The 14,249-nt window shown below is 52.4% G+C and overlaps 1 protein-coding gene across 1 annotated transcript in view; it reads left to right on the top strand.

Moving 5' to 3' along the window:
* The window catches only part of IGDCC4 (immunoglobulin superfamily DCC subclass member 4), a 72,951-nt gene extending 65,868 nt beyond the window's left edge, over positions 1 to 7,083 (top strand). The window contains exons 19-20 of the mRNA XM_026040578.1: positions 3,992 to 4,156; positions 5,795 to 7,083. Coding sequence (XP_025896363.1) covers positions 3,992 to 4,156; positions 5,795 to 6,316 — 687 coding nt within the window. The 3' untranslated portion in view covers positions 6,317 to 7,083. The remainder of the gene's footprint in view (positions 1 to 3,991; positions 4,157 to 5,794) is intronic.
* The last annotated feature ends 7,166 nt before the right edge of the window (positions 7,084 to 14,249 follow it).

The raw sequence follows: 14,249 nt of genomic DNA, 5'->3' as shown, positions 1-14,249 counted from the left end.
CAGCCAGGCTGCAGGTGACAGCAGTGGAGATGACCTGGGGAGGAGGGGGCTGCCAACTTCTCAGGCTTCACCTCTTACCATTTTTTTTCCATAAACCCCTTTCCAGTCTCCTCCCTGGCTAGTGTCTAAATCAACGGTGATGGAGAAGGACTTAGTCCATCAATCTGACTGGAGTAGGGGAGGACTACTGGGAGTCACGTTCACCGAAGGGCCTTGCCAGCAGAATAAGGGCTTGGTTTTGATGGCATCAGGTGGTTTTGACAGCTAGAGCTGGGAAATAAGGATCCCGGGAGAGCAGGACCGTCACCTGCGCCGCCCAGGAGCCACAGGCTGCTGTTGCCGGGAGCGGGCGCTGGAGGGGGATGTGCTCCCAAGCAGGACGCCCGGCTCCCATGCCCCTTTCCAGCTTCCTGGAGCTGCCACCTGCACTGCCTGGAGCCAGAGCCGGCCCCAGCGCCTCCTCCCTGCCATGGATATCCAAGGGTGAGAAGGCTCAGGCCAAACCCCTGGTAAGGCTGGAGCTGTGGGGCAGCCCCACGTCCTCAGGAGGGACCGGCTGTGCGGCTTGGGTGCCCACGCGCGGTCCCGCTGCAGCTGGATGCCAGCGCGGGGCTCGGCAGGGCTGGCAGCTCCTGAGGCAGAGGGGAACGTGGCCGTTCAGCGGCCCTTTCCCCTCCCTGGCTGTTTCCCCGTGGCCACACACGGGTCGGAAAGTGCCCTGACAAGTGATGTCCCTCTTGTACCCTCTTGTCCTGCCAGGTGCCCCGCAGACGCGGCTGCCCGCAGCAGCACGGGGTATAAATGAGACCACAGCACGAGCTCTGCTGAGCAGCCCTCCCTCCCCTGGCAGCAAGGGTGACAACGGGGTGCGTCCCATGCACTGAGGGTGATGAAATGGCTCTGCTCCAGCCAGCACCGTCCCTGCCGCTGTGGGGCCAAGCAATTTAGGAGGCAGAGGGAGTGTTAAAAAGCATCTGCTTTCCATGCAAGACTTCAGCTTTTCCCCGAATGAAGCCAAAGCCAAGTGTTTGGGCTTGGAAATGCTGGCTGCTGTGCTGTAATCTGGACCCTCTGCTCTCCACACTGGCCCTGGGGGCCTCCTCCCCACGGGGCTGCCTTTGCCGTGACTCAGAGCCAAAGCTGCAAAACATCAGGGAACTTGGATCTCCCCGGTTGTTTTTCCTCCTCTTGTTGAAATTTGGCTGCTTGGAAACAAAAAAAGTTGCAAAGTTTTCTCAGAAATACTAGATGTGAGCCATGCTGGGGTGCCTGTACGTTGGGACGTAGCGTCTGTGCTCTACGTGGCATCAGAAATGTCCCCAACCCTGTTCTGCACAGGATTTCAAGCTAGTTTAAATCACCAGCCTCGTAAACCAGGGAAGGTTTCAAGCTCAGCGTTTCCTGCGTGCCCCTTCTCGGCTCGTATGTTTGCGTGAAGTCATTAGTTGTCACTGAGAAGGTAACGTGATCTAGCTTCACTCTTTACCAGTCCAAGTTTCTATAAAAAGCTTAAAATGAAAAGGCTGGTTTGCTTTGATAAGGGTTTAGCTGCAATGGAAACACCTTTTACTGGAAGATGCTTTTATAAGTTTTCATTCTTGTGTTTGCGGTGAACTCAAAAAGGGATCATTTCTTCTCTAAATTAGTATTAGACTAATGCTCCTCATTCATCTATTGTAATGGGGGGGGAAAAAGAAAGATCTTGTCTTCCTTCTGCCATCGAGTAGCCTCTCGTGAGTTGAAAGAAATAATCACTTATTCCACCAAGAGATATTGCCTGAAAAAACACAGCTTTCAGGCACACGAGACCTTCCTCAGGTCTCCCATGAAAACAGACCTACAATTAATTGCAGCTGCCCAACCTCAGAGACATAAGCCCAAGAGGGAATGTTTTCCCCTCCAAACATAATGCGCTTGAACCAACATGTGGGATATGGGCCATGTTTTGTGGCTGATGGTTTTTTTTGTTGTTTGTTGAAAGTTGCAAACTGGTACAAAACAAGTTTGTTCTTCCTTGCAGCCAATTTCAGCCAGAGCCGAGCAGGCTGTTCCCAGAGCCATCAAAACCTATGTAAACATGGCAGATTGACGTTTCCACTAACAGATGGCCCGTTGGGGATTGCACTAGAGCTGCCTGTTTCTTTCCACGTTTTCTTGGTATTCACAAGATGCCTGCAAGAAGGTTTTTCAAGTTTGCTTTGTGTCTGTGTGCGTTTGCGTGTGGTGCTCAGCTCTCCCTGATGGCAAATACGCATGGAAGCATCTATAATAGGACACACACATTTGCGTGCCTGTGTGCAGACTGGGGTAGGTTCAGCTCGGAGATTTCCAGGCAGTATTTGCTTAGTAACATATGTTCCTTGGAAAAGGCGCACAAGGCATCAGTCAGGGATGTGTCTGCAGAAAGCCTTTCAGATGGCAGCAGCAAACTGCACGCGTTCTTTGCGATCCTGCATTTAGTGATACTCCTTAATGTGAGTCATGTGCGAGCGCTCGGCTGCTTTCTTGCTGTTAAAATGTTGTTTAATGACTGCCCACCTAGAAAGGGAGCAATTAGGGAGTGCTCCTGGCGCAGCATATGTTGTTGAGGGTTGCAGAGGGGAGCAGCAAAGAGGCTATCCCAGCATCCGCTTCCAAAGCGGCCGCTTCGCTCCCAGCGTGCAAGTCCCTGCTGTGTAGAGCTCTGCCACATAAACGAGGCTCTTGGATTTCCTTGGGATTTGATCCTGGGGCAGAGGCAAAAGCTGCTGCGACACTGAGTGTTCTGCTGTGGATGGAAGGGATGAGCCATAAATGCAGGGAGCAATGGGCAGTCGGTGGCTTCGAGTACCCGTGTCCCATGTCTCCACCTGCATTGCCCTCGTGCTCAGAGCACCTGTGTTCTGTGTGCACAGCTCAGCTGGGTCAGGATTTTCTCCTCACTTTAACCTTGAGTCCTCCTCCCGCTTCTAGCCAGGCTACACATAACATCTGTCCCATGTAATTGGCTTATGGCTCCCTTAAATCTGAGTATATGTGTGCGTATATTTATTTATGTGCTCGAGTGCCTAGCAGGGCCGAGCTCAGGTAAGTGCAGCACAGCCCAGTAAAATCAAGCCCTGAAAAGAAAATACCTTTTTTGCCTGTGAACTAATAGTCTGAGCTGTTAAATAACTTCAGCTCTTAAAGGCACCCGTTTCCCTTGCACAGAGGTGCATTGAGCAGTTTATTGCAAGGGGAAGCTGAGGGACCCCAGAACAAATTGCGTTCAGCCCATATAATTTAATTAGATCTACAAACAAGGTAACACTGGTTGCCCAGGGGATTTAAAGCTGAACTAAGAATTGCTTGGTGGTCTGTTGGGGGGGAAAAAAAAAAGTCCCCAAATTTTGTGCCTCTGTGTTGATTGGGAGCACCGGAGTGTTTATCCAGGCCCCAGCTTAGGGCAGGAAAATGAACCAAGCTGCAGAGTGAGGGGTTTAGTGTTGTCCTCAGCTCGTGCTGAGGACAGGTGAGGGTCCTTCTTGCTGCAGTATTGCCCATGCCAAAGCAATGCCAAAGATGTTCAGCTCCAGAAGATTCCCACCACCCCTGGTCCCTTCCAGGTATTTTGCAGTAGGCTTGCACTGCTTTGGGTCTGTTTGCAGCTTTGCAGGGAGTTTTGTGCCATAATATGCTTTTTGGCCTCAAAAATTGTGGATCAGTGGGATAACTCTCCTAAGACCAGATGTGAAATATCTGGCAACTTTTATCTGCTTGTTTTCTATCACATCAGAGCATGTAATGCAGAGCGATAAACCCTGTTGTCAGGGGGCAACGGTGCCAGTCTGTTGTAGCAAGCACTTTTATTGTGATGCCATTGGATTTTTATTTTATTTTTTATGTTTTTATGTTTTAACTTAGCTCTTCTAACACAGCTTCCTTTTGCCTCTTTCAAGCCGCCTCTTATGTCAGGTTTATGAGCATAAGAATCTGCATCTGTGGTAACCAGCTCCCGTTCTCCTCTTTGCAGTCCTCGTGGAATAAATCAGCCAAGCAGCCCTGGGCAAGCAGCGTAGCCAGATACGGAGAGGCCATCAAGGAAGAGCCGCTCTCTGCTGCAAACGGATCGCTGAAGCTGCAGCCCGGCACGGGGCAGAAGCTCTTGTTGCAAGCCCTGGTTTACGACGCTGTGATGGTGGGTGTCTTGGCTGGCTTGTGTCCTCTGATGCTTTTTTGTTTGCATTGACTGCCCCCTCTCCCTTTCTCCTTTCTGCAGCACAAGAGGAAATACTTTCTTCTGTGTGCTAGTTTCAGGTGCCTGAATACTGACTTTATTTTTGGGGTATCGCACTGCAGGCCAGCAAGACTGGCAGCATTTGAATAAAAGCTGCTTATTTTTCCAGGCACCCCTTAAGACTCAGCTCTGCCTGGTCCCCTTGGTCCCTCGGGGCCGGTCACCCTGCTTGCTGCCAGGTTGGCTCTTGTGCAGGGCGACCTGCTGGTGGGTTCAGAGCCAGAGCTCGGCTCATCCTCACTCTCTGCCCTGGGGCTGCCGGAGAAGGAGGCGCCTTTTGCCATTAAGAGGAGCCAAAGCTCAAGGGTTGATTGAAGCTCCTGCTGCAGACAGGGTCGAGTGATTTCCGCTGCACTTGTCTTCTTTTTGTGGCTGTGTAGATGGGAAGGAAATCCCAGCTTCCCATTATTCCGTCACTAGCACAGATGCAGGCTCCCGTGTTTGAGGGTTTGTGCAGGAATCGGGATGTCTGTGCCACAGTGTCCCCAAAGCAAGTGATCAGAGCAACTCCACGCCACAAGATCAGTCTGGTTATGGCTTTTAAGCTCAGCCCTCCTCACCCTACACCTAACAAATACTTCTAAGTAAACTACCTGTGTTTCCTTCCTAGATAGTAGTGCGAAAATCAATTATACACAGGATGTAATTAACGTTGTGGATCGAGTCAAGACAGTGTTTTACAACCCAATTACAGGGCACCATTTACCGCACAGCTCACCCACCAGAGTTTGTCAACAAAAGGAGGAACGGGTTCAGAGATGGAAATGGCCCCCCAAAGCTGCTTTCTGCAGACAGCACAAATCACCCATGCTGTATCCCACTCCCATGCTTTGAATAGTCACCCTATGACTAGCAGCCAGCCCGGAATTTGGGCAGGGATTCTCTGAAGAGCAATTTGAGAGGTTCCAAAATAACATACCTGTTAAATTATCAAATGCTAATCTAGTAGAATATCCTGCTTTTAGCAGACTTTCAAGATGGTCTGTGCATAAATACTGTGCAGGAGAATTGCTTGGTGGTGTTTTTGTTTGTTTTTTCCCCTGAATTAGATGGCTTGGTTTTTATACCATTTATTTTTGCAAGCCATGATATGAATTATGCTGAAATATTTTGTCACATGAAACCAAGATTAAAGCAGAGAAGTGAAGGGAGCCCTCGTGTCTTAGTTACAGGTCTCCAGCACCACCCACCCTTTAAAAACCTGACCCCTCACATGGGGAACAGTGGTGATTTTGGCCAGGTGAGGTGTGTGACCCCAGCGGGAGAGGCTGGGAGGATTTCCTGCTTCAGCTCGCCAAGAGACCTCGGGCAAATCGACTCACTGCCTTGGGACTCGCTTTTCCACATGTAAAATACGAATAATGATCCTTAGATGCTTCTTAAGACTTCAGCCTTGAGCAGCCTATCGAGATAGGCTTAATAATGACACGTGTTCATCCCAGCACACTGCAGGATTAGAGAGGGACACATGCTTCAGTGCTGGTTGTGTTGCAGCCCCAATTATCTGTCTTCTTTCCCCCCTCTCTTCTTTGATAGCAGAACGAAGCAAAGAAGAGCCACCCCCCCGCCTGCCTCCATCAGGTGGAGGCTGAGGTCATCGTCCACTCTGATTTTTCAGCCTCTGACAGAGACTACGACTCTCAGCTTCACGCACTGGACAGTGAAGAAACAGAAACCGAGGACCAAGAGCCCGAGGAGTTTCCCTGCGGTGACCGGGCTCTTCCCGCCTCTCCCAGCACCCAGCAGGATCTCGGCCACCCGCTGACGGACAATCCTGAGGTGCAAACCCGGGGTGGGCCACTAAGTACTGACCAAAAGACTAGCAAAGCGGAGGCTGCCTGCATCCATGGGCTCTCCAACGGCTTCCACAGGCACGGGGAGAGTCTGCAGTCAGTGCAGAGCGGAGACTCGGGCTCCGTCCAGGAGGGCAGGGGCCACCAACAGCCAGTCAAGTGCCAGTCGTTTTCCGTGGCCCCAGAGGATGCCCCCCTGGGCAGGAACTCTGGTTTAACCTGTTCATCCTCAGCATCTGAGAACATGACATATGTCCACAATCATTAAAGCGTAAATGAATCTGATTTTGGTCATGGGAGAGCCAGAAGCGCTAATGAAGGCCTGTCCGTGTCAGGTGCTGCATGCCCTTGACTTGCCAGGGCCAGCAGGAGCTAAGAGGATGCCGCGTCTCATCAGAACAGGGCTTGGGCCTGTCAGCTCTACATAACTACCTTGGGGAAATCAGGAGGTAGATTGATGGGAGCACCGTCTTCTTCCCGCTAAACCTAATGAGTAATTGGGTGTTTGTGGAAGCAGGACTGAGCCGTCTGCCAACGTCTGATGTGCAGCCACGACTAGAACAGAGCCTTCTGCGTTAGACCGGTGCAGTAGCCCCGATGGCGAGTGGAAGAGGCCGTTAAATGCTGAAAAGAGGCAGAGTTCACCGAGTGATCCCTCAGCCGGCTCTTCTCCATGGAGGACCTTCGCGTTATCCACTGCCGTGCAGCACTGGGATGAATTTTGACAAGTGTGGAGGTGGAAACCGATGAAAGAGAAGTTGTGAGCTGTAACCACCAGCTTTCTCTGCCCTCCCGTGGTTAAAATGATTATAAGGCTCTCTTCGGACGCTACCACAGTAACTATTACTAGCAGGCTGATGTAGTGGCCTTTTATTACACACTCTACGAGTGCCTCTAACACCTTGTACTATATAGAACCTTCTCCAGTGTCTGGGTCGTTTCACCAACCTGGGCTTTGTTTTACGTAGGTTCTTGTACCTAATATTTTAGGTACACATCTGTCCTTTTAATGTACAACATGGATTTTTATTTCCTTGGAGCATCTTTATTTTATTTAATTTTATAAAGTGGAGTAGCGTGTGGCATAGAGTAGCATTTTTACTACTTCTCTCTCTTTTTTTTCCTCCTTAACAACACAACTACCTCATGGTATGCCGTCTTCTGAAAAAAAAAAAAAAAAAAAAAGCAGTAGGTCTGCTCATTCGTTATAGTCCATTCAAGGTTTTAACTTATTCTTGTACTGCCTTTTTCTGAAGCATATGTTTGCACTGGTTGTTGACTGGTTTTAAGGAACAGCGCTGCAGATCTGGTGTCTCTCTGGCTTTGCTTCTTCGCAAGGCAGTGCCAGAGGGCACCTCTGCAGCTGGAGAGCTGGGCCGTGTTTCTCTGTAGGGCTGCGTGTTTTGCAGCTGGCCAGAAGAGAGTATCTCAGCTTGTGGGGTGGTGGTCGGTCTTCAAGGAGCTCGTGCTACTGAAGAGATTAAAGAAGCACCCGTTGCAAAAGTCACTTGTGATCTTGGGGGCTTCTGGGCCTCTCCCTGTGCCCAGGTGGACGTGTCCCAGGGGACTCGGATTCCCAGACAGCAGCTCTCAGGCTTCTGGAAGCAGTGGATTTGCTGTAGGCTTCCCCCATCCCATGGAATGTTCTGGTAAATGGGATTCCCAGTTGTCCCAGTTCCTCCATTGCCCAGGCAGGTGCCTGGTACCCTGGGAAGCCTTGGAAATGCTTTCCATGCTCTGAAGGGCCGTGATTCTGGAAGGCTTTAGCAGAGACGCTTGGAGTCGGTGCCCGCGAGCGGGCCAGGCTGCAGCCGGTGAGGGGCTGGGAAGGCGGCGCGGGCGCAGGCAGCGCGTGATCCACCTTCAGAGCTCCCGGCAGCAAGACTTGGAGGCGAGCGACGCGGCGGCGTTGCAGATAAGGCGGTGAAGTGTTATTGCAGGCAATAAGGGGAATTCACGGCTATCTGGCAGCGGATGCAATTGCTGAGGTCCGAACCCTGCAGCTGGGAGTACCGGGCTCCGGCCGCAGAGGGTGGGGACAGATTCCTGCAGCTGGACCCGAGTGTGCAGGTGGTCTCAGGGAAGCGGCGCTGCCTTCCCGGGGACAAGAGAGGCCCCGTCTCTGTACACACCAGGCGGCCACCTCGGGATGTGCAAAAAGTGAGAAGGACCCGTGGGGAAAGGCTCTAAGGGGGAGCCTGGTGGCTTCCTTGAAGCCACTCTGTAAGAGTCACCTGCCTTGGTTCTCCTTGCAACACCTGTGAGCCTAACAGCGTGCCAAAAGCTGCTGCTGGCTGTTCCTTGGTGGTCCTGCAGCCGGAGCAGCCGCGACTCCCGAGAGCCCTGCACGGAACCTTGGGAACAAACCAAAGGGCTGGAAACGTGCAGTGGCCTCTGGGAAGTGGGTGCAGGGGCTCAGGGTGCGACGCCTCTGAGCATCGTCTTGGGAGCGCTCTGGAGAGCAGCTGTGGGGCAGCCGGGGGCTGCTGGGGGGCAGGAGCGCAGGGGCTGGCGCGGGCTGGGGCTGCTGGGCATTGCTCCCGCTGCCATCCCTCTGCCGTGCTGGGCACGGCCCCGGCACCAGCTCCCAGCTCTGTGTCTGCCCCGGGGTCGGTGGGCACGGAGGCTGCGTTCGCCAGCGGGTCCTGTTGAGGACGGTGCCGCGTTCCCAGGAGTGCCCCTTGGAGCAACATCTGCTTTCCCTGCAGACCCCGGAGCCGGGTCTGCCTCGCCGATCCGACCAACAGACCCGTCTGACTGATGAGATCTGCCCCAGAGCCATCGCCTGTCACTGAGGCCAGCGGGCACGGGGGGGCTGTTCTGCTTGCGTTGCCATCACAAACCCCCGGGTTAATTCTGTGCTCGGAGAGCGGGGGGCAGATGCGGTGGGGGGCAGACGCTCCCCTCTAGCGTTGATTTGGGTAGAAGGTTGAACCGCAGAAGTGCTTGGGCTCCTCACGTTGAGGCTTCTGCTGACCTTGCTCCATCCCAAGGACACTCCAGGCTGGGAAGTGGCAGCATTTGAGCATCCAGGTGCTGCAGTAGCTGGGCACGGATGTGCCAGGCCTCAGCTGCAGGAAGCAGGGCCCTTCTCCTGGAGTCAAGCCCTGCACTGACGGGCACCAGCAAAAAAGGGACCTGAAATCACTATCGAGCATCCGTGTCCGTGCAAAATGCTTGGTGTCCTCATTCCTTGGCGGCACCCAGGTCCCTGCTGCTGTGAACATCTGGGACCCTCCCAGTCTCAGCTAGTGGTGGGAAAGGAGTGCGAGAAGACAGGTAACACACACCTCATGGGCAGGGCTCAAACAACCAGTGCATATATATATATATATATATATATATATTTTTTTTTTTTTATCATGAAGTAAGTAGCTTAATTTCCCGCAGACACTCAAACTGTTGATACCATTAATTACCCGTCATGCTCAATGTATGTTCCTACACATCAGGCTCCCTTTTCCCTTTTCTTCCTTTCAGTAACACTAAAGATGATTGTTGTTCAGCTTTACGCTGGTGTATGTTGTTTTTCATTGTTAAAATGTCAGATCTGTCTCACTGGCCTAAGTTCGTAGTATTAATATTACTATTTGACTACACAACTGTATATTTTCCATGCTGCTGTGAAAGTCAAAATCCTAATTCTTTTATTTCTTTTAATTTCCTGTTACATGAAACATATGACTTGGCTAAAAGCCCCTTTTCAACTTTTTTCTTTTTTTTTTCTTTCTTTTTTTTTTTTTTTTTTTTTTTTTTATTTAACAGACAGTAAAGTTCTGGTTTAAATACTTCAAATGAGATAATTTATAACCTAGGTTTTGAGAATTGTGCTGCATTACTAGCTAACAATACTGAGATCAGTCCATAAAATATGCTGGGCAAGAAAACAACCATTTTAGTAGCACTCAGTATATGTTTTTGATCTCATTAGAAATAGATCTTTTTGAAGGGATCATTGTGTCTTTTCTAATCAATAACCTCGTTAGAAAAGAGGTGTTTAGTCCAGCAGAACTCAGTCATTTACTTCTGTTATCGTATTGCCTTGCTAATATTTTAAAATTAAATTTTATTTAATTTTGTACACAATGCATAAGGAAGCATAACCAGAACTTGATCTTGTTTTAAGATGCATCTGTATTTGGTTCCATGCTGTACTTAATTATAACCTTCATTCTTCAGAGACTGTTCTTACTCCACTATTCTTTAGTGTTCAAGTGTAAGAAGACATTGTCCTTATATTCCTTAATTAATGGATTATTAATAAAATATTTTTTAAAACGGAGGCATTTTCCTCACGCTCCAGTCTGTTGCAGCTGGTGCTCCACGAGGAGGATCCGTTGCGGACGGCGGATGCTGGGAGCAGCGGCTGTACCTGCCCTTCCCGAGCCCAGGTGAGCTGTCAGCAGACACGGCTCTGCCGGAGCTGCGGCCGCGCGCTGCTGCAGGGCAGGGCGGCGCGGCCGGGATGGGGCCTCGTGGCCGCAGCAGGAATTGAACTGCATTTCCTAACGTTTCGCATCCATCCCGGGGCTTAGCAGTTACTGTGGCTGGATTGGAGCGATACCCGGCAGCTGCACGGTGGCACAACTGCAGCATTGGTGTGTGTTACAAGGAGAGATGGAGCATCCCCTCGCTGCTGCAGCCCGTGCCTACCTCGTGGTGCACTTTGCATACTCCTCTGAGCAGGTATCCAGACATGTGCCTGGCGGGCAGCGCTGCTGGAGCTGGATTAGGGATTTACACCCATGCCAGCGTGGCACCGGAGCCCGTAACCACAGGGCGTAGGGCTGGGGGTGCTGGTGGATGCCTGGTGCCTTGGAGGTGGCGCTTCTGGGGTCGCAGGCGTGGGCAGAGGGCAGGTTCTTTTGGTATCTCTGGGTACGTGCTCATTTCTCGAATGTTGAACTATTGCCTGTAAGAGAAAGAAGACATAATTGTCGAATTTTGTACTTTAACTAGGAAATGTGAAAAATAAGGAGCATCACGCAGCAGAGGAAGGGAATGGGCGCTTCCATGGAATAGGCACTGGGCTCAGTAGTTGGCACCAGCTGGACTGGCAGTGCCCGAGGACACACTGTGAACCTCCCAGGCAGCTCCCTCTCTTCCTAGGCTGCATTCCCTACTCGAGTAGATAGTTTCCATTATTGCTTTATGCTGCCAGGACTACAGGGTCATAAAATCTCATTTTATCTGCATTATGGAGGTAATAAATCTGCACTTAGCATAGTGTTCTTTGATAGTGGTTACAGGGAACTCTGTCAGACTGCGTTAACTCCAATGAGTCTCTGTCCTAGCAACAGGTAGCCCGGCAAATGGGCAGGGAAGGACTTGGGTGCAGCAGGACTCTGCAAGTCCCTTTTCAGTTCCCTGTGAGAGCAGAGCTGCCCCAGGAGGCTGCTGAGAAGGGACAGCAGGAAAGGGAGCCACACGCAGGCCAAGGGAGCAGAGGGGCGGATGGAGCAGCTGGAAAGGGGCCGGGAACGCGGAGGAGATAAGAACAAGGTGTTTGTTCGCGTTTCCTTGCTTTCCCAGCCCAGGACTGCAGCAGGCTGCAGGAAAGCTGCACAGAGCAGCTTTCCACATTCAACCCTCATGAGTTTCTCTTGCTCCCAAGGGCATTTGAACTGGGACTAGCTGCTCGTGTGCCGCACTAGGACTGCTCTCCCCTCCTCGCTTACAGCTGACCCAGGGGGAGCTCACCCGGAGCACAGCGGTGCTACCTGGATTCCAGGTGGATCTGGGCAATCGCTTCCCGCGTGTTCTGTGCAGAGTCAGCCTGATGCTTTGGGTGGCTGGGAACAGCCAAGCTTTAGCAGGGAACAATGTGCTGGAGGGGCTGTTGGAGGCTGCTACGAGGAGATTGATCACGGCTTTGAGGATGCATCACGTGCGTGGCAGCTACGCTTGTGCTCCTGGGTCTCTCCGAGGTGTTATTAGTGCTGGCTCCACACGCCTGTTTCCCTGCTGGCCCCTGGATCATGGGCACAGTTGTTTCCAATTAATGGGGAACGTGTAGCTCCTCCTCGGCTGATAACCGAGCACCAGGAGGGAGTCCCTTAGTGGGCACGAGGGGGGCAGCGGTGGCTCTGCCATTGCTGGGTTGTGCCAGCATTGCTGGGCCCGGCTGAGAGGGGGCACAGAAGGGGTTTTGCTGTGGAAAGGGGCTCCCACTTGGCTGCCTGGCCAGCCTGGAGCTTGGTTCCTTAATTCCTTGGTTCCTTAATTTGGTCCCTGCATCGTTACAGGGCTGGTGTCTTCAAAACCATTGAGGTCCTCTGGGTTTAATTCCTGCCCTTAGGAGGGCGCCTGTTGGCTATCAGGCTAACGGATCCATCTTGTGCAAGGGCTGTTGGAGAGAAATCCTAATTCCTCCACCAAGGGTGTGTGAAACGGCTGCTCAGGGAGGTGATGGGGCTGCAGTGCTGGCAATGGCTCTTTGCAGGGATACGAGATCCCCAGCACCTCTTCCTTAGCCCCTTGGCATGGGCTGCTTTGGGAAGGGCTGGATTTCTCCTTCCCCCCACCATGCAGCTTGGTGACTACTTAACAGATGCTAAAAAATGGTGTGTGTACCTAAGTGCAAAGCTCCCAGGCCCTCAGCAGACAGGCAAACCACAATTACACACAGAATAATAAATGGAGCGAATTCAGACAGGTTAATCTCCCGCCTCGTTCCCCGGAACGAGTAATGGTGTCTTGGGGACCTGAGCTCTCAATTAGTTGGTGTAAATCAGGAGTGCTCTTGGAGCTGGAGGAAACACACAGTGCAAGGGGAGGCCTCTGCGGGCTGCTCTCACGGATGATAAACTTATTGGGATAAAGTTATTGGGAGGGAACATGGAGGGACCGAGCGGGGAGCCTTGGCCAGGCCGGGCATGGCGCGAGGCTGCCATTTTCTGCAAGGCTCCCATTTTTGCTCATGGTGTAACCAGCACATTTCTGCTTCCAATAAAAAGCAGCTTCTTCAAGTCCTCGCAAGGAGCACGGAAAACGGGAGTGCTTCAGCTTCCTGCCCTAAATGGGCTCTAAGAGGAGCACCCGATGGAGCTTTCCTAGGCTTTTCGGGAGCCCGCTTGTTCTGCTGGAATCTTCTCTGGGAGTTTCTGCAAGCATTACGGAAATGCTCGAGGGGCCCCGCGGCGCTAGCGGCAGCCAGGGATACGGCTACAGAACAGGAGCAAAGAGGTTGCGCCGAAAGGTCAGGGACAGCGCAGAAATTCAGATGTTAGTGAGGGGCCGACGGAGCCTGTTCAGCCCAGAGCGAATTCTTCCCCCGCTGAAAGCAACCTCTTGGAGCGCAGCTAAATGAGCAAAGCCCTAATGCGGAGCAGATGTAGTGACGTCTTCCTTAATTGCTGGCTCAAATGTGTTCAGGTTTCGTGCCGTGCCGAAGAGCGGCACGTTGCTCGTCTTGTGTTTTGACCAGATTACTAGCTTAGTCGCTATTTTTACTCTTGAAAACAGAAATGCGTCAGGCCATAATGCCAAAAAGAAATGCCAAAATAATGCCAAAAGAAATGACTTTAAGCTATGGGGATGCCAAAAATAATGCCAAAAAGAAATGACTTTAAGCTATGGGGAAAGAGGGAGCGATGCCTTGTGCTGCGGTGAGGGGCTGAGGGCCATGGCAGTGCAACATGGTGCCCTGGTGGGCGCCATGCGCTTCTCCTGGGGCCGGGGCAGTGCTGCAGCGAGGGGACGTCGCCGCCGCAGTGGCTGCAGGGCCACCACATTGGCCAGCACTGCCTTGAGCGGTTTTGTCCTCCAAACAAAGCCCAGAAGCCAAGCAGTTGGCGGCCCTGGTTGGGAACCTGCCCCCCGGGGAAGCCATGTTGTGAAACGGTAGTGGGGGACACAGGTAGCGCAAAACCCTCGGAGGGTTTTACAGCGATGCCTCCGCTCGCAGGAGCGGGGAGAACTCCGGGAGGCCCTTCCAGACTGGGGAGCAGCTCGAACTGGGGCTCATCCTGGCCCCCCCATCTTCCCGCTCGGCCTCACGGACGGCTGAGGGGACGGGAGCTTCTGTGCCCTCCTCTGAGGCGATTCCTCTGCGGCGCCTCCTGAGGCGAACCCCGCTCTGAGGGGTCAGGTGCCTCCTGGGGGGGTGGGAAGCAGCCGCTTCCCGAAGACCCCCGAAGGCGAGGGCTGCGGCAGGCGCCGAGCCCCCATCCCACCCCACCCCACGCCATGGCATCCCCTCC

Source organism: Nothoprocta perdicaria, unplaced genomic scaffold (assembly GCF_003342845.1).
Source record: "Nothoprocta perdicaria isolate Ctin4 unplaced genomic scaffold, notPer1 scaffold_26, whole genome shotgun sequence".
In the NCBI taxonomy this organism is placed as follows: domain Eukaryota; kingdom Metazoa; phylum Chordata; class Aves; order Tinamiformes; family Tinamidae; genus Nothoprocta; species Nothoprocta perdicaria.
Note: the sequence above shows the minus strand (reverse complement) of the source record. Positions and strands in the feature narration are given on the sequence as shown.